The following is a 27,021-nucleotide window of genomic DNA, read 5'->3' as shown; positions in this document are numbered from 1 at the left end:
AAGGTTGTTTTAAATTTAAACTCTCCTCCCCCCCATTTCAAAGTGGAACCTAGAAAACGTACTTAGGCAAAAATTTGCCTGATAGTTTTAACAAACCATTCCTTAGGCCATTGCAAACTTCATGATAAGTAAAAGCCAAATAAATCAGGAAGCTACCCAACACCACTGGCAAGACCCTGTTTGTTGCAAGAATGTGGGCACCCCTGAGGAATGAGGGCTCACAGCTTATCCCCTGTTGTCCTGGAACCTGGATGGGTCACTTCCTGTCTCCCCTGCCCTTCTCTGCCCGCCCAGGAGCCTCGGTGGGAGAGGCCCCACAGACAGCGCGTGGGGGAGTTTTTCTCACCAAGTCTAGACCTCGTCAGACTCATCCTACCAGCGATCCTGTGATGTCTTTTCCTCACCTCACTATTTTTGGGGTTTTCAGTTGAAGGGTGTGACTCAGCAGAAACGAACCCAACCAGTATCATGAGGATGCGGGTTCGATCCCAGCCCTCGCTCAGAGGGTTAAGGATTGTCAGGATCTCTGTGTAGCTCAGAGGACAATTAAGCCAGGACCCCTGCAGCCTGATGGTTGAGGTGCCCTTGCACATGCTCACCCTTCAGTCTGAGACGGAGAATTTTGCCCTTTTCTGGGACAAAGGTGGCAATTCCCCAGAAGTGGGCGGAGCTCTGTCTCCTAAAGCACAGCCACAGGCCATGAACACTCAGAAGCAAGTCATGCTGTAGGGACTTCACGGATGTAACCAGCAGAATCAGACAAGGGAGAGCTCCCCGAGTGGCCAGAATGGCAGAGCAGACGTCTGTGCCAAGCTGCCTCCCCATCTGTGCATGCCTCCTGTGGGGTGCCTGCACCAGGTAGCTTTGCGAAAGGAAAGAACTTGGGAATTCAAGTTGCTTAGAGAGAACACAGTGGCCTGCCCCACCCCTCCCTGCAAACTAAGTGGCCCTGAAGCAAATTTGAAGGAAAAAAGTTGTTTCTTGATGAGCCCTGTGCATGGCTCCTGTGGTTGGATGTTAAGTCACATGGGTTTTATTTTGTCTCCCCCCCCCCCCCCCGAGCCAACAAGAACTATCAAAATCATGAAACAATCGAAAGGAATTCTTGGGTGGTCGGTCATCAAGTCCCCGGAGCTCCTGTCCCCAGCACTAAGTCTGACTGCCCGAGATTGAGCCTCTTAAAGAAGACGCCATAAGCCAGTTTCTGGTTGAGCTTTTCCTCAATGTTTTCAGAATGTCAACTGACCTAAAGTTCACCCTGTGGGTCTCCTGAAATCCGGTATCGAGATGCGTGGTCTGATCGGGGGTCCTTCCGAAGCCCGTGAATGCCACCTGCGCGGCCCCCCGCCCCCCGACCCCACAGAGGGAAAGGCTGTGGAAATAGCAAACAACTATGATTAATTAGATGATTGTCCTTTTTTTTAAAAAAGCCTTTTTGGGCACATGTCTTCCAGAGTTAAAAATTACAAGTTCGTAAGAATATACTAGAAGCACAGGGACTGTTTTTCACATTGAAAAATATGTAATGTGGAGTTCCCGTCGTGGCGCAGTGGTTAACGAATCCGACTAGGAACCATGAGGTTGCAGGTTCGGTCCCTGCCCTTGCTCAGTGGGTTGACGATCCGGCGTTGCCGTGAGCTGTGGTGTAGGTTGCAGACGCGGCTTGGATCCTGCGTTGCTGTGGCTGTGGTGTAGGCCGGTGGCTACAGCTCCGATTCGACCCCTAGCCTGGGAACCTCCACATGCCGTGGGAGCGGCCCAAAGAAATAGCAAAAAAGACAAAAAAAAGAAAGAAAAATATGTAATGTTTAGCTTCTGTACAAAGTCCCACATCTTAGCACCTGCAGAAAAATATGAGAGGTTCTGTCCTGATGGGGTTTGCGCTCAAGGGGAGAAGGGGCAAGAACCTCTCAGTACGTTAAGTCGGACCTGCTTGGACTCAAGGAAGCCTTCAGGGTGGCTGAAACTGGAGCCGCTCCGGAGATGTGCTGGTAGCTGAAAATTGGGGAGTAAGAGGTTGAGAGACAGGCAGAGGGAATTTGTGGGTTCCAAATGAAAGCCTTGACTTCGAGGATATCACTAAAGAGCGGGGAGTAGTCTGGTGTGGCTGGAACATAGAGGTGGTGTGCAGGAGACTCATATTTAATGGGTAAACTAGTCCTGGAAGAGCTGCTCATCCATCTTTCAGGAAAAGGGGGTTGAGGGGTAGGGGGCGGGTATCGAGCAAAAAGCCGCCCCCCAAACAGGGCGTGTTTGGGGAATGGACACGACCGTTGGGTAGAATGCACGTAGCAGCCCCGCGGGAGGCAGCGAGGTCATTTCTGGGGTAGCTCTGTACTGGCTTATGGGGGGATTTTGATGCCAAAGCAAAGATGTAGGGTTTACTCTACAGCAGCAAAGAGCCATCAAACACTTGTTATTTTTGAGGTATGGGTAGTGACGTGAGAACCCGAGCTTTAGACTGGCTTTCTTTCCGTGGGAAGGCCGGGGTTCTTGTTAGGGGCATCAGAGAAGTCCAGAGAGGGCAGCGGGGCCAGGAAAGGGGTGGGGAGGGTGTCTGGTATCAGGGCTCGCATTTATTTCTAAGGTGCATAGAGCCTTGGAGAAACAGTTGAATATTTTCCCATTTATTCAAGTAACATTGATGGTAAAGATTCAGGAGATACCCGAAAGCAAGTCTGTGCAGACAAAAGTCTTCTTATAGTTCGTATTTTCATTATTCTTACACATCATACATTGTGTTTGGGAGGCCCTGGCCTGAGTGTCGGACCTAAGACAAGCCCGCTTTTGGTTTAAATGCTAAAACTGCCCTTTTTTTTTGCTTTCAATCTTTGCGATGTGTTTGACAGCAAATGCATTTTTTTTTAACCCCCTTGGTGCCAAGGCTGATGATTTAGGATACATTTTGATGTGGTTTAAGGTGGGCAATCAGACTACAGGTTTCAGTAGGTAGTGCTGACTTCTAAAATTGGATTTTCCCGTCCTCGACATTTGAAATGAGAAATAAAAATTATCTTTTCAGGCGTACATGCCAAGACACTTCCAGGAGAGTAGGTCGAGAATAAAGTAAATGCTGTTTTGGGTGCCCAGTGATCTTTTAATTATGAAATAAGCCTTTTGATTTTAATCTTCCAAAATGTGCCACACTGATCCGAGAAAACAGCCTTTTTTAACGTTCACATCCTGCTGGCTGCTTGCAGATGAAAAGCTTCCACCTCTACCCCGTATTTTTGCAAGCCGAAAGTAAAAATACCATTAATCTCGTCTCCGTTCCACCCCTGATTATAAAAGACTGTTCCATTTGGAGTCAGGCCTGAGCCACGAAGGCAGTAGTAGCCCAGGGCGAATGCTTAGGTTTCCAGAGCGGGCTCCAAGGCTGGAGGGTCCCAGCCCGTTGGCTGAGGCCTTCATCTGGGAACGTGCCCAGGGAGTTGGGCTTTCCCGAGGTCACCTCCCCGAGGTCTCTGCATCGCGGGCTTGCTTCCCTTTGCCTCCCCCTCGTGTGTGCATATGCACCGCAGAGCATGGAGACTGATTAACTTTGTTTTGCTTCTTTTGTGGCATCTGAAGCAGCTTGTACAATGAAGACAGAAACCTGCTTCGGATTAGAGAGAAGGAGAGACGCAACCAGGAAGCTCACCAAGAGAAGGAGGCATTCTCTGAAAAGATCCCCCTTTTTGGAGAGCCCTACAAGGTATTTCTTGTTTATGAGAAAGTCTTCTGATTTATCACCGTGTTTGACTCTGCGAGGAGAGTAAGTTTGAATAAGGGTTGCAACTGCGAAAATAAGGCAACCAGCTTATCCTGGAGGTCGTTTCTGAAAACAAAATATGAAAAATCTCTGAACCTTGTTAGTCACAATGACCACAGTTTATGGTTTTCTTTTGTAACGTTAGTCTCCTGTATTTAGTAATATTTGTCCGCGATAGGCTTCTCAACAGGGGAATTGAGTTAAAATTGCACGTTAAAGTCTGTTACGTGGAGTTCCCATCGTGGCTCTGTGGGAACGAACCCGACTAGGGTCCATGAAGATGCAGGTTCGATCCCTGGCCTCGCTCAGTGGGTTAAGGATCCAGCGTTGCTGTGAGCTGTGGTGTAGGTTGCAGATACAGCTCGGATCCCGTGTGGCTGTGGCTGTGGCTGTGGCGTAGGCCAGCAGCTGCAGCTCCGATTCAGCCCCTAGCCTGGGAACCTCCATGTGCTGCAGGTGCGGCCCTAAAAAGATTTTTTAAAAAAAATGCTACGTTACCTATTAAATCGAGGTGCTTCTTTTTTAACGGCATGATGTAACATGGTGTATGAAGTGGTGGTTTTTTCCCTCCCAGTATCTAACGCTGCTGTCTTGTCTTTTTTCAGACAGAAAAAGGTGATGAGCTCTCCAGCCGGATACAGAACATGCTGGGCAACTACGAAGAAATGAAGGAGTTTCTTAGTACCAAGTCCCACTCTCAACGCTTGGATGCTTCCGAACACAGGTTGGGAAAGCCCAGATATCCTTTACTTCCCGAGAAGGGGAGCGGCATCCCATCCCACTCCTTCCACCCCAGCCTCCACCACCAGCCAGGGAACACGCCTGCCTCTGGACCACTTCCTGTTGGTACCATCAGCCAGAACCCAAAGATGGTGCAGCCCAGGATGGAGCCAGTGCCGAGTCTCCAGGGCAAAAGCTACGGGCCCCCGGACGGGCCGCTCCTGCCCCAAGATCGCCTCGCTCCCGAGGGCTACGGCTCCAGTCAGCACAAAAAGCGCGAGCGCAGAGCTGACGGCGACCACGGTGCTTTGATGCCAGACCCGGCCCCGGAGCGGGAGCTCGCGCCTCTCTTCGCTCTGCCGTCCCCGGTCCCCCCTCTGTCTCCTGTACATTCCAACCAGCAGACTCTCCCCAGGATGCAGGGAAGCAGCAAGGGTCACAGCAGCAGCAGCAGCAGCAGCAGCAAGGGCTACGGCCCGGGCAAGTCTCCCAAGGACCTGGCGGGAAAGGTCCCCGAGAAAGAGACCCCTCAAGAGCCTTCGGGGGCCACGGCTGGCCTGGGGGGAGCCCCGCCCCCGCCCCCTTCTCAGACGTTCCCCCCGCCCCCCCTCCCGTCAAAAAGCCTTGCAATGCAGCAGAAGCCCACGGCCTACGTCCGGCCCATGGATGGCCAAGATCAGGCCCCCAGCGAGTCCCCTGAACTGAAGCCGCTGCCGGAAGACTTCCGGCAACAGACCTTTGAAAAAACAGACTTAAAAGTGCCTGCCAAAACCAAGCTCACTAAGCTCAAAATGCCTGCTCAGTCGGTCGAGGTGAGTGGAATTTGACGTCGGGGGCAGTTCCAGGGTGAAGGGAGATTTGAGGTGGAAGGTTCTGGAGAACTGGGGGTAGGGGTGCCCGTGGCCTTTGTTGCAGGGAGAGTCCTTTCTGGCTTGAGGATCTCAAGGACCCATGAAGCTCAGGTCTGAGCTGGATTGCTGACAGCAGCTTCTGAAAGGTGGTTTGCAGAAAGCCTTTCCAAATCCTTTTTATGGAGCCCGAATTTAAGTACAGGGCACTATAGATACCGGGGAAGGATAGTTTGCTGTGTTTTGGAGAACGTATGTAGCTACCTGTACCACCGACAGCCCCGTCCATGTAGAGAACATTTCTATCGTGAGAAAAATGTCAGAAGGTTTTGAGCTGTCCTGGATTATTTTGACTTTAGGGAACACTGGCTTCTTTAAAGACACCGAAGGGGAAAAAGGTTTTTTTTCTTGGTGAATACTTCCTCAGCCGCAGTTAGTTTTTCCTGAGATCCAGTCCATAAAAAAATGAAAACAAGAGGTCAAAACGTCGAAGGCAAAGCCCACATTTTTAAAGATTTGTTCCCTATGAACTGTAAGAAGCTTTGAAACTGAACTTCTGTTCTCATATATTTTATTTACCACCTACAAAAAAGAGGAGGGTGTGGCGACGTCTTGTCTGAGAGTGAGTCACAAATAAAGAACTAGGCTTTTTCAAGTAACCAAAACACTTTATCTTTTTAAGCAAAGGAAAAAGTGCTTTTTCTGCTCCTTTGACAGATGGCAAAGTGGTGTTTGAGTGAGGACAATCAGAGCCCACACCCTATCACCCGCATTTTAAAGTAGCACGAGTTACTCAAGTTCAGATTAGGAGTGCACCTGAAATGTTGGGAGTGAATTTATTTTAATGCTTCTCTGTTAAGGTAAAGCCATGGTTTAATTACATCTGTTGTGTAAACATTCTGATTTGCATATCCATTGCTCAGGAACTCCTGAGACCACCTGGATGTCAGCTTTACAGAGTGCTAGAACGTAGCATTCCTTAAGGTTCAAAGAAGGGACTCTCATCCAGCATCTGGAGCTGGAACGAGAAGCCGTATCTTTTTTTTTTTTTTTCTTTTTTTTTTTGTCTTTTTGCCATTTCTTGGGCCGCTCTCGCGGCATATGGAGGTTCCCAGGCTAGGGGTCCAATCGGAGCTGTAGCCACCAGCCTACGCCAGAGCCACAGCAACGTGGGATCCGAACCGCGTCTGCAACCTACACCACAGCTCACGGCAACACCGGATCCTTAACCCACTGAGCAAGGGCAGGGACCGAACCCGCAACCTCATGGTTCCTAGTCAGATTCGTTAACCACTGCGCCACGACGGGAACTCCAAGAGGCCGTATCTTGAAGGAGGAAAACCTGTTCCTGTGTGGTGTCAGCCTTTGGTTTAGAAGAGTTGAAGCCGAGTTCTCGTCGTGGCGGCGAGGGGTTCGTGGCTTGTTTCACTTCTCCCCCTTCCCCACTGCTTCCATCCAACGGTCTTTTAAGAGATGAACCAAAATGGGCAAGTCATCCTGTCTGTCTGGTGCGCCTGCATTCTCCAGCCACGAAGGAGAGAGGTCCTTATGCTTTCTTCTGTCTCTTCACTTCATGGCAAACCCGTGTTTTGTGTACTTCAGTTGGCACCCCTAAAAAAATGCTCTTCCTTTGTGGGATAAATCCTTCTCACAGTTAAGACTTAGTCTTGCCTGGAGTTCCCTGGCGGCGCAGCGGGTTGGGGATCCGACATGGTCACTGGTGTGGCGTGGGTTCTGTCCCTGGTCTAGGAACTTCTGCGTGCCTTGGACGCAGCCCAAAACAAACAAAAAAGGACTTTCTAAAATCCTACCAGAAAAAGATTATCGAAGGTCAATCGTCTAAGTGGAGCTGAGATCTCACATTCTGTATTGGGTTTGTTGGTTGGTTGGTTGGTTTTTCTGGGCACATCCGTTTTAGTTTTGGGTCAACTGGAAGATGCGTGGCCGCTTGACGTGACCCGTCTGAGGGTACAGCCAGGACTCAAGCAGTCTCATGTGGATGCCTCCTAGCTGTGGAGCTGCCACCGGGGAGGTGGGCCCGCCCACATGGAAGGCGGGGCTTCCTTTCTGCCTGAAGTTAACAAGTGAGAGCCAGAGGGAAACCAAGGCATCTCGAGTGTTGCTGCGTGTAGCCCCTGGGCCGGAGTGGGTGTGCTTATGAGATGCAGGACTTGGGAAACAGGCATTTAACTGAAAGGGAGAGAGGGGATAAGCTGAGGTGGGCATATTAAATTGTGTCCTGGACTTAGAATCCTAGACTTTTAAGGGCAAACCTGTAGCCCTTTCATTTTACAAAAAAACCCCTAGGAGCGGGAGGTTAACTGTGCTACAGTTGAGTTAGTAGCCACACCAGAACTCTCAGTTCTCTGACCTCTTCTCCTTCTGCTTGTTGAGTATGGATGGAGACCACTGGGGCATCTTGAGCAGGGGAGTGGTATGTCTGCTTTCCTTTTTGAAAAAAGATCATTCTGGCTCCTGAGTGGAGAATAACTTGGGGGGGGGGGCAGAAGTAGGGAGGTTGATGGGGGTAGGGGATGATGATGGCTGGGGGTAGGATAATAGCAATGGACGTAGTGAGAAGTGGACAGGTCCCAGATGGGTGGGGCTGGGGACTAACAGGGCTTTGTGATTGGAGAATGAGTGGGTTTGAGGCGAGAGGGAAAGTGAAACATCAAAATGAGGCACTTAGCTTTTTTTACTTGAAAGGTGTGGATGGTGGGATGGCACCTGCTGGAGTGGACCTGGGTGGCCCGGGTTTGCCGGGAAAACCAAGAGCTCGGGATCATTTATGAAGCTGGAGATGCTGTTGGGTATCCAGGCAGACGTGACATGTTGGCAGGCATCACAGTAGCCCAGGCCAGAGAAAGTCGTGAGATGGGATGTTTGCTGTGGGTCCAGCAGTAAGGGGGTGAGAGTCATGGGATTGGAGTAGAACAAACAGCCAGCATTCATGTAGCACACGGCACAGGTTAGTCAAGTGGGGAAAGAAGGAAAGGGGGTGACCATTCCAGGGGAAGCCTGGGAAGGAGGTGTCTCAGCACAAGCAGCCCTTTCTGGTCCAGGAATGGGTCTTGGGATGAGCATGAACCTTAGGCAGCATCTACCTGGGACAGCTCTCAGCAGGTGGAGTGGGGTCCTCCAGGGAAGAGGCTTCAGTGACTCGGCTCAGTGGGCTCATTTTAAGGAGTCTGCCAGTGGGTGCAAAGGTTTTATTCTAAGACACTTGCGGTCCTACAGGGGACTTTCCAAGACAGCTGACACAGACATTGACCTTGGCCACTGGGACTCCGTTTTGAACCACTTGACACAGCTTATATCCGAGACGCTTCACGCACGATGAGTCGAAATCATAACACGAAAGACATCTCATCAGCGCTGAGGATGAGAACGTCAGGCTGTATTTGCGTCTCGTAGGCATTTAAAGCTTTGGGGCCGGGCAGATAGAGTTGAGAAGGCTCTGAACCAGGCCCTCCCTGGCCCAGCTTTACCCTCGGCCAGGGCAGGGAGTGGGGAGAAGTGAGGGCTGGTGGGTCTTCAAAAGCCAAAATCGAAGATCATCTTGGAAACCTGAGTTTCTGCTTACAGATCAGGGGAAATTGTGGGTTGCTATTTTTTCACATAGGGTTTGCTGTGTTAGTGTAAATAGTATAGCTGTCGTAATTTACCCAAATGAGCCCCTGGCATCTAACAGGATTTACTGTCCATGTAAATCTGCTACTGTTTCTACCTCCTTGTATGGCCCCGTTCTGTTTCCCTCCAGAGAAGCCTGGCTCTGAGTCCTGATAGTTGCTCATTTCTGCAGAGCAATTGCTCTTTTCCTTGTGGCCTCTCATGACATCATTTGGGAACATTTTCCTTTCTTTCTTTCTTTCTTTCTTTTTTTTTTTTTTTTTTTTTGTCTTTTGTCCTTTTAGGGCTGCACCTGCGGCATATGGAGGTTCCCAGGCTAGGGGTCGAATCGGAGCTACAGCTGCCGGCCTGTGCCACAGCCACAGCCATACCAGATCCAAGCCGCATCTGCAAACTACACCATAGCTCACGGCAATGCCGGATCCTTAACCCACTGAGTGAGGCCAGGGATTGAACCCGAAACCTCGTGGTTCCTCATCTGATTTGTTTCCGTTGCACCCGATGGGAACTCCTGGGAACATTTTCTGTTACCACATCCTTCCACCTGATTTCCAAAACTCAGGTGTCACATGCAGCTGTGACTTGGTTGTCGGACTGCTTTGACTCATGGCAACTCTTAAATCGTGCCTTCCATTTTCAGTGAACTGCCAGCCTAAGAGTGCGAAGCCGTAATACTTTGTGCTCGTGTGCAGTCTTTGCTCCTTTCATATTTAGCTCCCTTATTATCTTAAACCCTGAAAAGGGGGCGTTTTCCTTTTGTGAAGTGGTTGTACCCTTCAGGAGGTTCACTTTCGTGTCGATGGTGCCTGTCCTTCCCGATGCATCCCTCAAAACACAGCTAAGCGGTCCCTCTCCCAGGCACATCATCAGTTCAGCAACTTCTGACTAAAATGTCTGCAGCTGCTGCATGTGTGACAGGCCTAGGGCTGGGGTGGAGTTGCAGTGGTGGGCGAAACCCAGATGATTCCAGGCCTCTCGAACCATAACTGTCTAGTTAGAAACGCGGACTTGGGATGGAACACGATGGAGGATAATGTGAGAAAAAGAATGTGTGTGTGTGTGTGAGTATATACATCTATATGTGTATGTACGTGACTGGGTCACTTTACAGCAGAAATTGACAGAACACTGTAAATCACCTATAATAGAAAAAACAAGAATCTTAAAAAAGGAAAAGAAAGTAGCTTGGTGTTATTTCAAATAACCGCTTCGATCAATGTGCAGAAACTTTGGCGAGTCCTGTAAAGGAATCTACAAACTCTTTTTTTTTTTTTTTAAGAGTAATTTTATTTTATTTATTTATTTTTTATTTATTTTTGTCTTTTGGTCTTTTGTTGTTGTTGTTGTTGTTGCTATTTCTTGGGCCGTTCCCACGGCATATGGAGGTTCCCAGGCTAGGGGTTGAATCGGAGCTGTAGCCACCGGCCTACGCCAGAGCCACAGCAACGCGGGATCCGAGCCGCGTCTGCAACCTACACCACAGCTCACGGCAACGCCAGATCGTAAACCCACTGAGCAAGGGCAGGGACCGAACCCGCAACCTCATGGTTCCTAGTCGGATTCGTTAACCATTGCGCCACGACGGGAACTCCTACAAACTCTTATAAGCGCGAAAAAGGGGGCTCGTGGGTGGCTTAGGGAAGAAGTCTCTGAGGAAGTGTCAGGTGAGACTTGAGCAGTGAGGAGAAGTGACAAGAGCCAGGGCTTGTCTTGGTCTGGCCGGGCTGCTCCAGCAAAACAGCACGACTGTTGGGTAGCTTACAAACCTGAGAAGTGCGTTTCTCGCTGTCGTGGAGGCTGAAAGCCCAAGCTTGGGGCACAGGCTTGGCCATGTTCTTGCGAGGGCTTTCTTCTCAGGGCCCAGCGGACACCTTCTTGCTCTGTCCTCACATGGCAGAAGGTGGGGGCCAGGGATTTCTCTGGAACTTCTTTTTAAGACACTAATCTCGTTCCTGAGGCTCTACCCTTCTGACTTCAGCATCTCCTAAAGAGCCTCACTTCTTACCACCATCAGCCTTGGGAGGTAGGATTTCAGTATGAATGGGGGGGGGGGGACACACATATGCATCGACTGTAGTAGGTGTGTTAGGAGTGAAATAGCATCCACACTCCATGCAGAGGGAAGGTATGTGCCAGGGGTTTATTTCCCCTGATGCGCAGAGACCATTGTACGTTTTCTTGGGTTATAAGCCCAGTGCTGAAGATCAGAGGGAATTTTTGCATTCATTCTGAAACTTGGTGGCAAGTCTGAATCACCTGGGGGAGACCTATTAAAAATATAAATGGTTTAAAATAAAAATGCCCAGGCCCGGTCGTTGAAGAGTGATTCAGCAAAGAGACGGGGGGACTGTGTATCTGATTCTCATGAGGTTTCTTCTAGAGCCTGGAAGTGAGAACTCTTCCAGAAGACCTGATAATCAGGCCACAAGGCATTAGAGAAGGGCCCCCTTCCCAGTGCTTCCAGAGTCTCCCATGTGGGTCCTCAGCCGGAAGGGTCACCTAGGCTGATGGGACAGCTTGTCCTGAGCAGGACAGGACAGGAGCCTCTGGGGAGAAATAAGGGAGTAGGACCCGAAGGCTCCACTCTTCTTCTGTGGCTCACGTTCCCCCACCCCCCTTGCGCCCCCAAACATTTTCAAGCTCATGGGCAAAGTAAGATTCCGACACAACCCTATCTAGCTTTACTCAGTTTTCTAAAAATGTTTTTTTTTTTAAAGTACAGTTTTTTTAATTTTTAAAATTACAGCTCTTCTATTTGCAAATTTAAATTGGATTCCATGAGCTTGAGCTCAGTTAACTTGGGCAGACCTACGTGACTTTAGTATTTGCTACGTGACTTTAATGTTTGTTAGGAAAATGATATTAAAGCAAAAAAAGTTACCTTGTGCTCAGTTGCCTGATGACGTAGCATGTCTGGAGCAGAATACTTCCTACCGGTGAGAAATAACCCGCGGCGAGTAACCTGTATCTGCTTGGAGGCTGGCTAAGTTTTGACCCCCAAATATCTAAATATAGAAGTTTAAAAATAGTGACAAATGACTGACAGACATTTTAGAGCAGACGCTCCCAACAGCCTGACTGGGCCTGCAGAGTTTTTTTGTTTTTTTGCCTATAGAATGTCTTTTTTCTTTTCCCCCTCCTCTGAGCCAATATCAACAAACTGGGGAATTATGCTAAAAAGTCGTAATATGATTTTCGGTTTCACCCGCTAGAGCTGAGTAGCCACCTTTATTAATTTCCGGATTCTGGCAAATTTTTGAGTTTAAAGAAACACTTGAAACTCTGAAGGGACCGTTCTCAAGAATACAGGCTAACATATTTTTTGAAAAGCTCTAGAATTGCCAGAAAGGAGTTAAGGCAAAGGCTAGAATTGCTTATAGAAGCCCCAGCAGAAAGCCGCCCGTTGAACCTGGCACATCTTTTGGGTGGCATTCAGCGGAGCTGTTTTCTTTGTAGTTTGACTTTCCATTCCTTCTCTAAACGCCAGAAGTACATTTGGTACCAGGATAAGAAATTCCTGTTCCTCCCTGTTGTTTTCACACTTGAGATGTTTGGGGAGGGTTATTGGATCCCCCCTGGGTCCTCGAGCTGTGCAGCTGCCAAGACGGAGACGTTTCCCGCTTAGAATCTTCCAGGCCGTGCGCGCTCCCAGGCTCTCCCAGCTGCCCGAGGCCTTCGAGCTCTTCTCCAGATTAATTGCGTTTTATTTGGAGCCAGCTGATAATCTTCAGGGACAGAAAAGCAGACTCCAACGGGAGTCCTGCTGATGACCCGCCTCCGTGGTTTGGATTCGGGCTGTTCTTGGCGGGGGTGGCCCCGCCGAGGGAGATGGCGGAGCAGAATTCCTTTTTCAGAGAGGATCCTGGTTCATGTTATGATAACAAGTTTATTTTTTGGCCTTGGCTTTCTCCTCTCCAGTTGCCAAGATCTATTTGAAAACCATTATTTTCCAAGGTTAACTTTGTGGCATGTTCACATTTTCCGAGAACTTTCTAAGCAGCTGTTTTTCAGGGATATTGTTCCTTTTCTGATTGTCCACGTCACTGGGTCTCTCCCCCTTCCCGCAAATGCTCAGGGTCCACACAGGCCGTTAGATTTTTCTTGAACTTTATTTTATTCCCTGTTTAAGCGTGGCCTACTTTTTCTCTGCGTTTTCCACCCCCCCCCCAACCTGTAGTAATTTGTCAAGTCCTTTCTAATCTCCTTAATCCCTTTGGCTGAAAGGTTTTGAGGTTTAGTGTTTTAATCTGGGGGCCTCAGTATTTAAGTAATTAGAGGTCCTATTTCTAGCTCTGTCCTTTAGATAAATCACCTTAGGTTTTTTGGTTCCAATTGACAGAAAGTAGAACTTTTGTCAGTTCGTTATTTGGGCAGGCTTGAGGCTTTGCATTGAACTGCATGAATTAGGAAAGGAAAGCCTTCTTTGTCATTCATGTTTCCTGCACAGATTCTTACAAACTCAGGCTTTGTGGAAGCTTCTTTTCTTCATTGCTCAGTTTTTAAAATCCTCCACCCCAAAGCAAATATTTCCTATTGCATTTTAGAAAAAAAAATTTTTTTAAGCAGTTTTATGCTGTAATTAGAGTTTCTTGTGTTGCTTCCAACATTTTTTTCTTTTTATGCTTGAGCGCATGTTCACGTGTAAGAAGTTCTTTTTCCTTTTACCAAATAATCTGGACATTCTTACACAATGGTAAACAAACAAACAAAAACCTTTCCTCTCCGGAACGATTTAGTCATAGAAGGATTCACTTTTTGCATTCTAGGTTTCTGCCTTTTTAGTCAACAACTGTTGGAACACCCACTAGATATAAAGGGGAGCTACCGGGAGAGAAAGATACCAACAGTACATTTATGACATAGCCTAAAAAATACAAAGTAGACTCAGTAGGAAACACTGTCTTCTTGTGCATTTTGTGGTAGGAGCTGTTCTCAATGCCTTATTTCTATCAACTAATTTAATCCTTGTAACTCTCCCCTGCGGTAGACGCTGTTATACTGAGATTTACAGAGGTGCAGCGAGATCCATTTCTCCAAGTTTATCCAGGCCCTAAGTCCTGGATCTGGACTCCAGGTCCACGTGGTCTGGCTCAAGTCCACACCCTTAACTGTGATACCTACCTTGTGCTACCTTTCGCAGTTGGAAGCTGGGGGTTCCTGCTGTGATGCAGTGGGATCGGCCGGCATCTCTGCAGCACCAGGACACAGGTTCAATCCCTGGTCCAGCACAGTGGGTTAAGGCTCTGGTTGTTGGCCGTAAGTGTGACATAATTTGCAACGAAGGCTCAGATTGATCTGAGCCAGGAGCTCCTTCAGCCACGGGGCGGAAGAAAAAGAAACAACCACCACAGAAATTGGAAGCTGTACCTTTTTTGGTAAAGTTGACTTTTGAGGCACTGTGGGTATTGGTAAGAGAGCGTCTAAAGGATTTGGGAGAGAAAGGCCCAGAGGCAGGAAATGGTGAGAAATCTGGTAGGAGTAGCTGGGCCTTGGGTTCAAGGAGCCTGGAAAGAGGCACAGGCACTTGACCTGGCTGTGCTGTCAGTTCGGTCTGCTGTGCGGTTGCTGGGTTGAGGGCAGTCCATGAGAAGCGCTCAAAAGGGGCTTGGTGCACAGAAGAGCTCAGTCAGTGGTGGTGGGAGTCAGAACATGAACTGGGCTTTAAGGAACAAGGCAGAGTTCTCGAAACAAGTCGGCGGAGGAGGCGGGAAGATGGAGCATAGGGTCTTGTGTTTCGGGGTCTGCTCCAGAATCAGAGGCGGGATCAGATCACAGGGACCAGCAATGCCCAGCTAGGATGGACTGGGTCGATAAAGCCCTAGACATTTGATTTTCAAGGGTTAAGGAAAAGCCTAGGGAAAGAAAGCATTTGCTTGGAGTTATCAAGCATTTTGAAACTGGTTTGCCAAGGTGAGGGGCCACCACCCTTCCCACCCCCGCCCGGTGGCACAGGCTTCCCATGGTTTGGCAACTTTGCAAAAGCTTGTGTGCTCAGAAATACATTACTGCCCCCCCCCCCCCCCCCGTCATCATTCCCACGGCACTAGCTTATTTGTTTCCTCTTGATTGTCACAGCAACCTCGTGAGTTAGGCAGGGCGCTTGGCACGAATCACCACGTTACATGCCATGGCCCCGAGTCTCTAAGAAGTTTAATGATTTAAGCTCATAAGTGGCAGAGCTGGGGGCGCGAAACCAGGCCTCTCGTTCCAGTACTCTCTCCGCCACACAACGGGTTTTCTGTGGAGTCACCATCCTTTGATTACCACTTTCATTTAAGTGTTCAGAGCACTGTTTTAACGGCCTGGCCTGGCTTGGCCTTCGAGGTGTCAGGTGGCCAGATGATTCCAATGAGAAGATGATTCCAGAGTTGCCCATGTGGCTCAGTGGAAACAAACCCTGCTAGGATCCATGAGGATGCAGGTTCGATCCCTGGCCTCGCTCAGTGGTTAAGGATCTGGTGTTGCTGTGAGCTGTGGTGTAAGTGGCAGACACCGCTCAGATCCTGCTTGGCTGTGGTGTAGCCCGGCAGCTACAGCTCCGATTTGACTCCTAGCCTGGGAACTTCCTTATGCTGCGGGTGCGGCCCTGAAACAAAAATGTTGATTCCAGCTCCCTTTTGGGGGTAGCAGCCACGTGGCTTGTTCTGAGGCCTTTGACGTTGCTTCTGCGGCATCCATCAGGTATGGAACCTCTGTTCTTGCCACCTGCAATGACTCAAAAAAAAAAAAAAAAAAAATCCACATCCACACCCACCACTTCCCTCTTCCCTTTGATCTCCGAGCGGGGCGTTGCTCCTCTCACCTGGCTCTTTCCTAACAATCTGTAGTTGCGCCCAGGCCTGTCCTGGTGGAAGGGGCTGAGCGGTCCCTTCCTTCCTTTCTCACTCCCTTGTCTTCCTCTCATGACTTCTTTCTGTCCCGACACAGCCGGAGCCCTGCAGACAGAAGCAGGTACCCATTCTGAGCTTCTCTCCTCCCACCCACTCTCTGCACCCAGTGCCCGCTGATGCCTCCACCGGGCGGCCCCTGGGGGCGCCTCCTGAGGGCAAAGTCACCGATGCTCCCGACCCTGGCCTTGACCACCTTCCCCGCAAACACTGTCCCCTTTGTTGTCTGGTCTTGCTTCCACCCCTCGCTTGGGACACGCTTTCACCTCCTCCAGGCTCTGCCCGTCCCCCCCTTTCCTCAAGGTCTGCCTGCTTCTCCTTCTGCAGCCTTCCCCCCCCAGGGGGGGGGGCTCTCATCTGCACCTAAGTCTTTACCTACTGAAATACTGAAGGCCCCCAAAGTGATTTTTCTAGCCTGAAATACCAAAAAGTTTTCTGGGCGTGACATCCTTGTATCCAGCTGCCCCCCGGGCTTTTCTTGGGGGTGTGCAGTGGGTTTCATCACCTCTGCCTTCCTCTTCACACCCACACTGCACGTTCTCCTCCTTGGTGGTCACCCCTCTCCATTGCTTTTGTGCCCCCGCCCCCCATTTGACACCCCACTCCCACCAGGATTGCGTTGTAAATATCTGCGGAGAGTTTCTCCTCTCTCCAGTCCGCACTGTCCCTTTGCAGTTGAACTTTTGGTCACTCTTAAACTCTCACGACTTCCTTCTAACCTGTCTTCCTGCCTTTTTCCTTCATACTGTTCCGCAAGAGAAGTATAACATGAAAACCAGGCCAAGTTAGCCTAGTTAAAGATGCCTCAGGATAAAAATCTCCAAGTGCCTTCTTACCTGTCTCTGCAGGCTTGGGCTGTGACCCCTCTGCGGTTGCCTCCAACCCACAGTCACCCCCCCCCCCCCCCCCGCCGCCGTTTTGCTTTCGAGGGCCGCCCCTGCGGCATATGGAAGGTCCCAGGCTAGGGGTCAACTCAGAGCTGCAGCTGCTGGCCGCAGCCACAGCAATGCCAGATCCGAGCCACATCTGTGACCTCTACACCACAGCTCACGGCAATGCCAGATCCTTAACCCACTGAGTGAGGCCACAGATTGAACCCACCTCTTTGTGGGTGCTAGTTGGGTTCATTACCGCTGAGCCACGACCGGAACTCCAGACCCGGAGCCTTCAGAGAGGATCTCCTGTGCCCTCACCTCCGGTCTCAGCACTTCTCCGGCATCCTCTGTGTGTTCCTCCAGATGGCAAACCCTTTGAGGATGTGGAGCCTTTGTCCCCTGTGCTTGTCCATCCTCTAGCTGGAGTGAGGAGGGGGGCAAAAGGGTGCTATTTCCTACACTGTGCTCTGCCCCAGAGTTCTTAGCCACTGCGCTGTGATCCAGAGTCTCAAAGATCATCTCTTACAAGTGTTTGTTGGAGCAGAGGGGGAAAAACAGGTTGATGCTTTCTGAATTTCTATCTTGGGACACTTAGATGGGAAGCAGGTACTAAGGTCAGCAGTTGCGGGGGGAATTGTTTGACTTAGCATCTTTCAGCCCAAGTATTTCGCAGGTCACTTTAGGCATTCTTGTATGTGGATTTGAAAATAAGCAGCCTAATCCAATTACTCTGTGTTCTTAGTAGAGTTCCAGGCCTAAATTGCGGCGCTTTTTTTTTTTTTTTTTCAGTATTGAGTTTAGAGATGAATCAGGTGGTTTTATGTACTATAAAAATGGGAGAATAATGATCTTTATGCATGTGTATATAGGTGCTTTCCTCTCTATTAAATTAGATACCAGATTTCCTTTAGTATATTTTGGGTTATGGGGTTTTTGAAAAAAGGTATCAGTCGCCCTTATAATAAAATTGCTGTTTCTCTCCAAGGAGTCTCCATTTTAAATACTTTGCCATTGAATGATTCACATTTTTGGGAACGAGCCAACAATTTTGGGTAGAGTCATTAACTCCTCTGGACCACTTGGGTATCATTAATTGGTATCCTGGTAACTTAAGAATTATTGACCCTGAAAATGCCCAACTGGCAACCTGGGTTTAATTTTCTAGTAAGATTAATTATCTTGCAGTCAAGAATAAAACAGAAACACCAGGGTCCTTTGTGTCCCGCATGTCCTTTCAGGATGCCAGTGAACTTGTTGCTAAGACGAGGGAAAACATTGGTGTGTTGTTCGAACCTAATTGGGCCCTTTATTATGTTCTGACTCACCTGCAGTTCACAGATTTATTCCGTGCAAGTCATATAAAATAACTGTGGTTTGTTCGGCCTCCTTGGTTCGTGTTTCTCGAGATCTGTCAGGCCGCCTCTGCCAGTCCCAGGCTTTGGCAGGAGCTTGTACAGCCAAGAGGGGGGACCATCCCGGGTCGGCCGTGAGGCCGTCTCATGCGTTGGCCCCTCAGGCAGAGGCCTTTTCGCCTTCTTTCGGGGAAGGGAAGCTGTCCAGTCTGTAGATGGGGCTGTGCTTAGCATAAAAAGAGACTTTTCTAAGTGGGCATGTTTCCCAATCTTGTCTTCCCTCTCTTGGGAGAGAAGGACACATTAAAGCCAACACAGGCGGACGCTCACACAGAGGGGCAGTGTCTTGTGCGGTGTGTTGATTGGATTTAGTTGCAAGATCTGAAAATCAGTAGATTTCACATTGAAATCTGAATTTTAATTTTTTTTCTTCCTTAAAATACAGGAAGCATTGGCAACCTAGGACTTGCATTCCTGCAAGACAGTAGTTGGCTGGCCCCTTGGGGTGTGCTCTCAGCCCACCTATGCCAACCTGTCACCTGCCTGAGCCCCGTAAGGGATGCTGTTCTCTCCCCCAGCATCTCCAGCCCTGGGAACCAAGGGCTGAGAAGCTAGACGTGCAGAGGACATCTTTTTGGAAGGATTTTATAACACAACATGTCTGATGATAGCCGGTAAAGAGAGGTTGATTTTCAGAGTTTTAAATGAAAGTGTATAAAGTAGGTCCTACTGGCTTCTTTATCTTTTTGCTCTTGTTTCCAAATGTGAAGATGTTTTCCTGTAAACCTTTAAATGTGTGATTCAGACCTTTGTTCATATTTTAGTTGGAAAAACCCCTCAGTGTTAATCTACTTGACAGCTCTTTCCCAAAACCATGGAATATGGGTTCTTAGCCTCCTTGTCACCGAGTAAAAATGTGCCTGCTTAGCTTTTTTGTTTTCTTCTGTGTCTGGGGGAGGGGGGTAGGTTGTCATTACGTTCTTTGCCATTCTAAAATATTATGGTTCTTTAAAAAAAAAAAGGATTTGAATTCCAGCAGTTGAACGCCTGACGCTGTTTCCTATACCAAGTCCATTAGCCTATCCTTAAATACTTTTTATTCTAAATTACCTTTCTTGTTTTTATAGTGAATAATAGGAAGTTGGTTTTCAACGCCCATTCAGCCACCAGGAGCTGCTTTCCTTCCTTTGATCTTAGCAACGTCTGTATGTTTTTGTTTTTGTGCTGGGAACAGCCTTCATTGGTTGCAGCAGGGAGGGAGGATGCAACCTCTCTGGCTCCTGCGGGGAGGGGCTCCGGAGACTCCAGCACACGCCCCCCCCCCCCCCAAGAGCTGATCTTAGCAATGCTGATCCTGTAGTTAATACAGACAACTCTTGTTTAAGTTTCTTGTTTTTCCTTTTTTTGGCTTTTTAGGGCTGCACCTGTTGCATATGGAGGTTCCCAGGCTAGGGGTCGAATCAGAGCTGTAGTCGGCGCCCTACACCACAGCCACACCAGATCCAAGCCTGGCCTGTGACCTACACCACAGCTCAATGCAACTCTGGATCCTTAACCCACTGAGTGAGGCCAGGGATCAAACCTTCATCCTCATGGATCCTCGTTGGTTTCGTTCACCGCTGAGCCACGAAGGGAACGCCTCATGTTTAAGTTTCTGTGGGTTATGGGACATGCAGTTAAGAGCATGGATTTTGGATGAACGAAGACTTGGGTTTGAATCTTGTCTTACCTTGAATTAGCCGTTAGACCATAGGCAAGTTACTTAAAAATTACTGCTCACACCTCACGTTCTTATCTGTTAAATGGAAACAGTAGCAGATTCGTTCTCTAGGTAGTTTTCAGCTTTAAATAAGCAGACGTGAAAGCCTTAGGTCAGTGGCTGGCGTGTAGTAAGTGATGATAAGTAGCATCTGCCACCCATCCTTGTCATTCCTTTACATCATCCACGCCATTCTTTTGACCCCATCTGCATGATGCCTGAATGGAGCGGATGCATCTCCTTGCCTTGGCTTAGAACCTGAAATTTGAGTAGTTGAAAAGTTTTGAATACTGACGTTTTAAGGAGATACTAAGTGGGAGTGGCGTTCATATTTCTTTCTCTTTTTTTTTGGCTTTTCTAGGGCTGCACCCTCGGCATATGGAGGCTCCCAGGCTAGGGGTCTAACGGGAGCTGTAGCTGCCGGTCTGTGCCACAGCCACAGCCACGCTGGATCCGAGCCTTGTCTGCAACCTACACCGCAGCCCACGGCAACGCTGGGTCCGAGCCTTGTCTGCAACCTACACCGCAGCCTACGGCAACGCTGGGTCCGAGCCTTGTCTGCAACCTACACCGCAGCCCACGGCAACGCTGGGTCCTTAACCCACTGATGGAGGCCAGGGATGGAACCCGCGACCTCTTGGTTCCTAGTCGGGTCTGTTCGCCGCTGCGCCACCGCGGGAACTCCCTGGAGTTAATATTGCCGATGCCTCACACTGTGGAGCCAGGACGTCTGGGCTCCTTTTGCTCCACGTTTAAGTGGACAGGTCCACCTGAACCGCAGGGTGGCTGTGAACATGAAATGGAACTGTTTGCCTAGGCTCGAGCGGACCAGGGTATCCTGCCTTCCCTGGACAGTAAAAGCAGATTTACACTGTGAAAAAAGCGTGTATCACCCGTCTTTGTGTTGTCTTTATTGATTTTACAGCTCTATTTAGGCGTCACCAGGGTCTTCAGCAGGGTCCTCATGTTTTGGGTTGGTTGCTGGTGGTTCTCAGTTGTTTTGGGGACGTACTGAACGTCTGTGTCATGGGTTTAATTTTGAAAATATGCTGCTTTTTAAAATGAGACTTGAATAAATGTTGCGTGGCCCTAATATTCAATACCTGCTATATTTCATCCAGAATGCTATTCATTGTTAGAACTAGAGGTGGTTTTCAGTTGTATTGCGGCATCATGAAACATATGGAAAAAGATTGTACTGACCTGCCCATGGTAGGCTGTTCATTTTGTTAAGAGCGTTAATTTTCTGGGTGGGAGATCCGGTAAGGAAAGGCACGAGCAGGCTTATTCACGTGTAGCTTGCGAGGGCTTCCTGAGCCTGGTGTAGAGGAGGGGCAGCCCTTGTGTAAGCAGGTGAAGTAGGATGCCTTCACGGGAGAGCCCCTGCAGCTTTACTTAGAAATCGGTGTCCCAGGACGTTCGTTTGGCCTCTGGTTTAAATAGTATCGATTGGCTCATGAACTTCCAAAAGAGCATGTGGGCACCCCTCTTTATTCTATGGATGTTAATGTGAGTTAGAGAAATACCTGTACCCCTGCATCAAACCCAGGATTTCCTGAATATTGCTACTTAGGAAGAGGCCAAGTAAAAAAGGGAGTTGATCCGCACGGAGAACTCTGCCCAGCATCCTCTGATCATCAATGTGGGACACAGTTCTGCGAGAGAACGGATGTGCGTGTACGTATGACTGGGTTACATCGTACAGCAGAAAGTATCACAGCCTTGTAAATTAACTCTACTTCAGTAAAACTCAAATGAGTGGGTCATAGGTTGATTTAAAGAAAATAGTACACGTAGTGTTACAATATAGTATCCCTGTCAAGATGGTGTGGAAAGGAGTGAAATTTGGGTAGCACTTGTTTTCAACTATGTTTTCAACTATACCCTGAGTCATGAAGGAGAGAATATGACGTTAGATGGGCATTTGCACAGAAGGAGAGCTCGATGCCTCAAGGTGACTTAAAATGTTTCTGTGTCTTCACTGGTGAAAGACCTTTTCATGCTTGAAAAACTGAATTTTATTCATTATTTTCTTTCCCTGTTCCTCCACCCCCTCCATCCAACTGGTGCTTAATAAATGTTTTTACTACCGACAGCTGTTACTGCTGCTGCTGCTAATTGCCGCATGGTAGGCATTTTTGAGTGAGGAACATCTTTTTGAAGGCTTTTATGGTGATACCGTGTGAAATATATTTCTGACTATGCCAGCAGGTTGTCTGCAAATTATTAGATATGTAGGATTTGAAGGATTCTAAGGCTGGGCTCTGAACATTTTCAGGGGTGAAAACGGTAAAGGGGCCATAGATTTTCTTCTTTCCTTTACATTTTCCTTTTCTTTTTTTCCTTCACCCACGGCCTATAAACGTCTGGGGCCAGGGATCGAACTTGAGCCATGGCAGTGACAATGCTGGATCCCCAGCCTCCTGTGCCACCAGGGAACTCTCCATAGATTTTCTTTAGACTATCAAAATAGGGTAGAACCATCCTTCCTGGTAATGAAGATATAGCAGACTTTTTTTTTTTTTTAAGGGCTGCACCTGCGGCGTATGGAGGTTCCCAGCCTAGGGGTCCATTCGGAGCGGTAACCACCAGCCTACGCCAGAGCCACAGGAACATGGGATCGGAGCCGCTTCTGTGACCTACACCACAGCTCATGGCAATGCCGGATCCTTAACCCACTGAGTGAGGCCAGGGATTGAACCCGCAACCTCATGGTTCCTAGTGGGGTTCTTTAACCACTGAGCCACAATGGCAACTCCTGATTTGATAAGAGTACTACAGCCTGTGTTTTATTTCCCTTGTTTTGCAGACCTAATAATTATTTATTGATTGGTACTGTGGGATGCATTGCGGCATTTATCCTTAGGAGCAGGTCTCATGCCAGAAGCCTCAAAATGAACACCTGCTCAGTGGTTGCTTAAATAAACCCCAGGGTTTGGCTTTCTGGTGGCCCGCCATTGCCGCATAGACTGTAAAGCAGCAGTCACGGAGCAGGGCAGTGCTCACGGACTGACCAGTCCCTGCTTGCTCCTCTCCGAGGAAACTTTTTTGCACTTTTCCCTTGTTCCATAGATGGCTTGATAGGAGGGTCTCCTGGAGGCCACCTCAACCAAACCCTCAAGGCCTTGTCAGCACTTGCCTGGTGGACAGCACCTCAGCCCCTGCCCTGGCCCCCACCTCCTCGTCCCCCACCTCCAGGGCCAGGGATCCCAGCCTGGACAAATCCCTCTGTTTCCCCCTCATGAATTAACTCAGAATTTATTAGAAACATCTTGCAGACACAGATGTCTGCAATATGGCTTTTTCAGACCTGAAGAGACTTTTGGGGTGCTGAAGGATAAATCAGAGAAAGGTGCACGCAAGGATTATACTATACAGTTACGGAAGCATGCAGTTTGTTGTCATTTGTTCCTTGAGCATTCTTCCCCATCCGGAAGAATTTTCCTAGACCTTCATTAAATAAAGGTGGTGTTTGGGTGATAAGGTGGATAAGTGAACCCTTTAGAAGGAAAGGAGAAAAACAAGACTGAGGCTTTTGTGTCATTGGTAAGGTTAATCTTTGATGACAAATGATAGCTGTAGTTTATTGAGAATGGACCATGGACCAGGTGCTGTGCTTAGGCTATAATTTGCATGCAGTGGACTTAATAGCTGGTCCCTGGCAGGGCTATGTCTGGAAGGAAGCTGCAGCTCAGAACCTTGCTCATCAGCACTACCCTGCAAGGCCAGAACCACTGAGGATGACTTGGAGGGATAGCTGAGATTTTTGAGAAGTCCCCAGTTTGCAAGTCTGCACAGATTTCTCCCATAAACTGCAATAAACGGCCTAACTTCACAGAAATTGCTGTGTGCATCGGGACAAGTAGTGGATGACGAGTTACTGTGAGAAGTGGGTTCTGAGATGGGGCGTGTGTGTGTGTTTGTAGCTAAGCAGGATTATGAATCCAAGTGTGTTACAGAATTTTAGGGCTATTATTTAGTCCAGTCAAGGACCGTTTGGATGTGTTTTTCGTGGCCATTAGTATCCCCCAGGCTTTTTGCTACCGTGAGCTCCAGGTAGAGACGTTGTGAGAGCAATAAGTCAGCCTGCCCTTTGTAACAGGAACTTGGTTCCTATAAAATGTTTTTGAGAACATGTGTTTCTAATACGTCAAGGTTGGTTTGGCCAAAAGGAAAATTAGAGCCTGATTTGTTTAAAGGAACGAAAATGTCTACATGCCAAAGTTTGAATGCACGGAGCATGGTTCAATTCTTAGTTAACTTTTATGCGTCTTAATCTGATTTGTATTTCCTGTCGATATGCTAGATAAAAAAGTTAAATTATATGCAGAACATGTATACTACCCATAAAAAATTTGATTTTTTATTTTTTTCCTCATGTATAAAATTATAATATTATGAGCTTCTTTTAGTGTTAAGGAGTAACCTTGGTAAAATCCTAAGACAGCCGTGTTGAAGGATGCACAAAACAACTTAAGAAGCTTAAGGTCATTTGTTTTGAAGTTCATGATGTTGGAATTACTTACATTTTTGGTCCCTAGACTGCTTAGGTTCCTTGGCCATTGATCTGTGTCTGCATGTGCCTGCGTCTGTTTTCCTGTTTTTGTTTACGCGGTGAGCATGAGAATTGTCCTCCTTCCTCCAGGAAGAAATTGCCGTTATATCTTATTAATAGGTATTTACACATAACACCTGGAGGTAGAAATCGTGATAGAGCAAATTTCAAACTAAATGGGGTTGTTCTTGCAGACACATCCACAGGTGTAACTGCAAACACACTGCTTAGTAGGTGGGGCTTAACAGGAATGCCTGCTGGGCTTAAGCATTTTGAATCCTGTAGAATTTTATATCGACCTTCAAAGCTAAGTGAAGATGAAACCTCTTGGGTGGTTCTTCCTCCATCCCTGGTTTTGCGAGGACATGGGAAGCGTGGAGGGTTGCCCATTTCATAAAGCCGTCTGTGTTTTTAAAACTATGAGCGTGGTGCTTTGCACAAGTCAAAACTGCCAAAGGGACAGATGTTGCCAATTTCAAATGTACAGGGGGAAGGCAAACATTGCTAAGCAACGGTGTACTTGAGAGAGCGTTTTTAGGAGCAGAGCCAGGGGACCTGTGCCTGGGAGCGCTCCCTGCTTCTTAGGGCTCAGTGCGGGGGAAGCGAGGAAAAGTTCTTTGCTGTCAGGGCTGCCATTGCAGCTGCCGGCACAAAAGACAGTGACCTAGTGGCACCGATTAGGGCTGGCCAGGGGATGCACGGAAACAGGAAAGCCTTTTTGCCATGTGGGAAGGCAGTGAGACATGCTCACCGAGGTAAGTGCCCCGGTGTACAGCGGCCCCCCAGTAAGTACCAGGAAGAGCCAGCCGCAGGGTCAGGCCTCTAAGGGACCCGCTCTCTCCCTGCCCCCGTCTCCCTCCTTCCTCCATCTCCTCTCGTTTGCCTCCCCCGATAGGGGCTAACATCAAAGAAGAAAAGGATCCGCATCAGCTCTGTTCCGCGCTGCTGTGTACGTGACCTGACAAACGAGGTAAATCAGCTTTCCAGCCCCAGGCATTCAGCCCCTCCCCTGTCCCCTCCCAAGGTATAGGCTTGATAGGTAACAGACAGGTGGCGTGGTGTGGCTTTTTTTCCTTTTGGCTGCCCCTGGAGACTTGGAATACCTCTTGAGGTTTGCATGGTTGTTGGTTTGGCTTGTGGATTTTCCGTTCTCTCCCCTCCGTCACCTTCTACTGAAATAATGGAGCGAGGGCCGAGAGTGGTATGGTTTGGTATCTGTCCCAAATCGCAGCACACTTTCGGCAGTGAGTGCATTTTAAAGAAATTAAGAACATTTAAAAAGAAGCAGTTTCTTACTCTTCAGCTATTCTGTCCCTCTTTCAAACTCTGGTCTCGAACCTCTGGATCGCTTGGCAAATACTGCTGGTTTCTTTTGTCCTCCTGAAGTAAAGGTACAAATCAAAGACATTGGCAGCATCAGGGCTTCCATCGGCGTGTGTACATGTGTGTCCTCTCCCCGCCCCCCACTCCCTCTTGGCTTTTATTGTTTGGTTTTTGTTTTTCAGCAGGCAAGTGGAATTTAAGTCAAATGTAAAAGACAGTGGGAGTTTTAACCGATAAGGAGTATTGAGGGCCACTAGCCTGGGAGTATTTAGAAGGAATCGTATTTCAGAGCAAGCAGGTGTCGTAGATAAATTTCAAGTCCTTGTAGCTTTGCTTGTGGTGCTCGTTAATTTATTCCGCGTAGTTTGTGGTCGCGTCGTCTGACTATCTGGGGCGTGCATTTAAGTGATGAAAGGCTAATTAGACAAGAGGACAGTGTTTCCTTTTAGGTCCCCCCCCTCTCAAAAAATAGAATTTGCTTACTTTAAAGTTCAGCAGCAGAGGATCTGCTGTCAGCCGCCGGAGAGCTCAGAGAGCTCACTTCGGCAGCAGTCCTGAGAAAGTGGGGAGAGCCCTCGGGTTATGGTGATGCAAACTCTTCATTGACTGATCTGGGTGTAGGTTATGCCTCTTGGCTTTCTGAGGTAGGAAGGACACCATAAAATGAGTTGGAGCTCTGTTACCACCGACTCAGGAAGCAATAGAGTTTTCTAAAGATTCGTGTCCCTCACATCTTTTTGTTTTTAAAGACTGTGTTCTAGTTAAGTCTAGAAGAAAGTGGTTTATTTGTCCTACAAAAACCTTTTGAGAGACTTGTACTACGAAAACAACTTATTGACACTGAGTTGCTTCTTTTTTTTTTGTGTCTTTTTGGGGCCGCACCCGAGGCATATGGAGGTTCCCAGGCCAGGGGTCTAATCAGAGCTATAGCCGCCAGCCCACACCACAGCCACAGCAACACCAAATCCTTAACCCACTCAGTGAGGCCAGGGATGGAACCTGAAACCTTATGGTTCCTAGTTGGATTCGTTAACCACGGAGCCATGGGAACTCCCTGAGTTGCTTCTTAAATGTCTTAGTTATGGCAGTTCTCTTGTGGTGCAGCAGGTTAAGGATCTGGTGTTGTCGCTGTAGAGGCTTGGGTCTCTGCTGTGGCATGGGTTTGATCCCTGCTTTGGGAACTTCCATATGCCACAGATGCAGCCCCGCCCCAAAATAATCTTACTCTGAGTTAAGGCCCTGGTGTTACCTCGAGCTGTGGTGTAGGTCGCAGACGTGGCTTGGACCTGGCGTGGCTGTGGCTGTGGCTGTGGCCTAGGCC

The 27,021-nt window shown here is 48.4% G+C and overlaps 1 protein-coding gene and 1 long non-coding RNA gene across 44 annotated transcripts in view; one reads left to right on the top strand and one right to left on the bottom strand.

The window, feature by feature from the left end:
• Positions 1-27,021, top strand: part of AFF1 (ALF transcription elongation factor 1) — a 195,997-nt gene that overhangs the window by 96,437 nt on the left and 72,539 nt on the right. For 22 of the 43 annotated variants that reach the window (XM_084973569.1, XM_021101782.2, XM_021101783.2 and 19 more), the window contains 2 exons: positions 3,571-3,694; positions 4,357-5,283. In XM_084973569.1, the coding sequence (XP_084829695.1) occupies positions 3,571-3,694; positions 4,357-5,283 (1,051 nt within the window). Of the gene's footprint in view, positions 1-3,570; positions 3,695-4,356; positions 5,284-23,493; positions 23,705-24,893; positions 25,133-25,272; positions 25,348-27,021 lie in introns of those variants that run through there. The other 21 variants (XM_084973570.1, XM_084973567.1, XM_084973568.1 and 18 more) reach the window with 4 other exon arrangements.
• Positions 10,211-11,913, bottom strand: LOC146401084 (uncharacterized). The gene is made up of 2 exons (XR_014813488.1): positions 11,831-11,913; positions 10,211-11,216 (listed from the first exon to the last, which is right to left on the bottom strand). It is a non-coding gene; the product is annotated as an uncharacterized LOC146401084 (long non-coding RNA).

The sequence above is a fragment of the Sus scrofa genome, chromosome 8 (genome assembly GCF_054392235.1).
Source record: "Sus scrofa isolate SSC_HxYL_T2T_F1_AM1 chromosome 8, Sscrofa_HxYL_maternal_Yorkshire_Landrace_v2.0, whole genome shotgun sequence".
Classification (NCBI taxonomy): domain Eukaryota; kingdom Metazoa; phylum Chordata; class Mammalia; order Artiodactyla; family Suidae; genus Sus; species Sus scrofa.
This window is presented reverse-complemented; position numbering and strand designations above follow the sequence as displayed.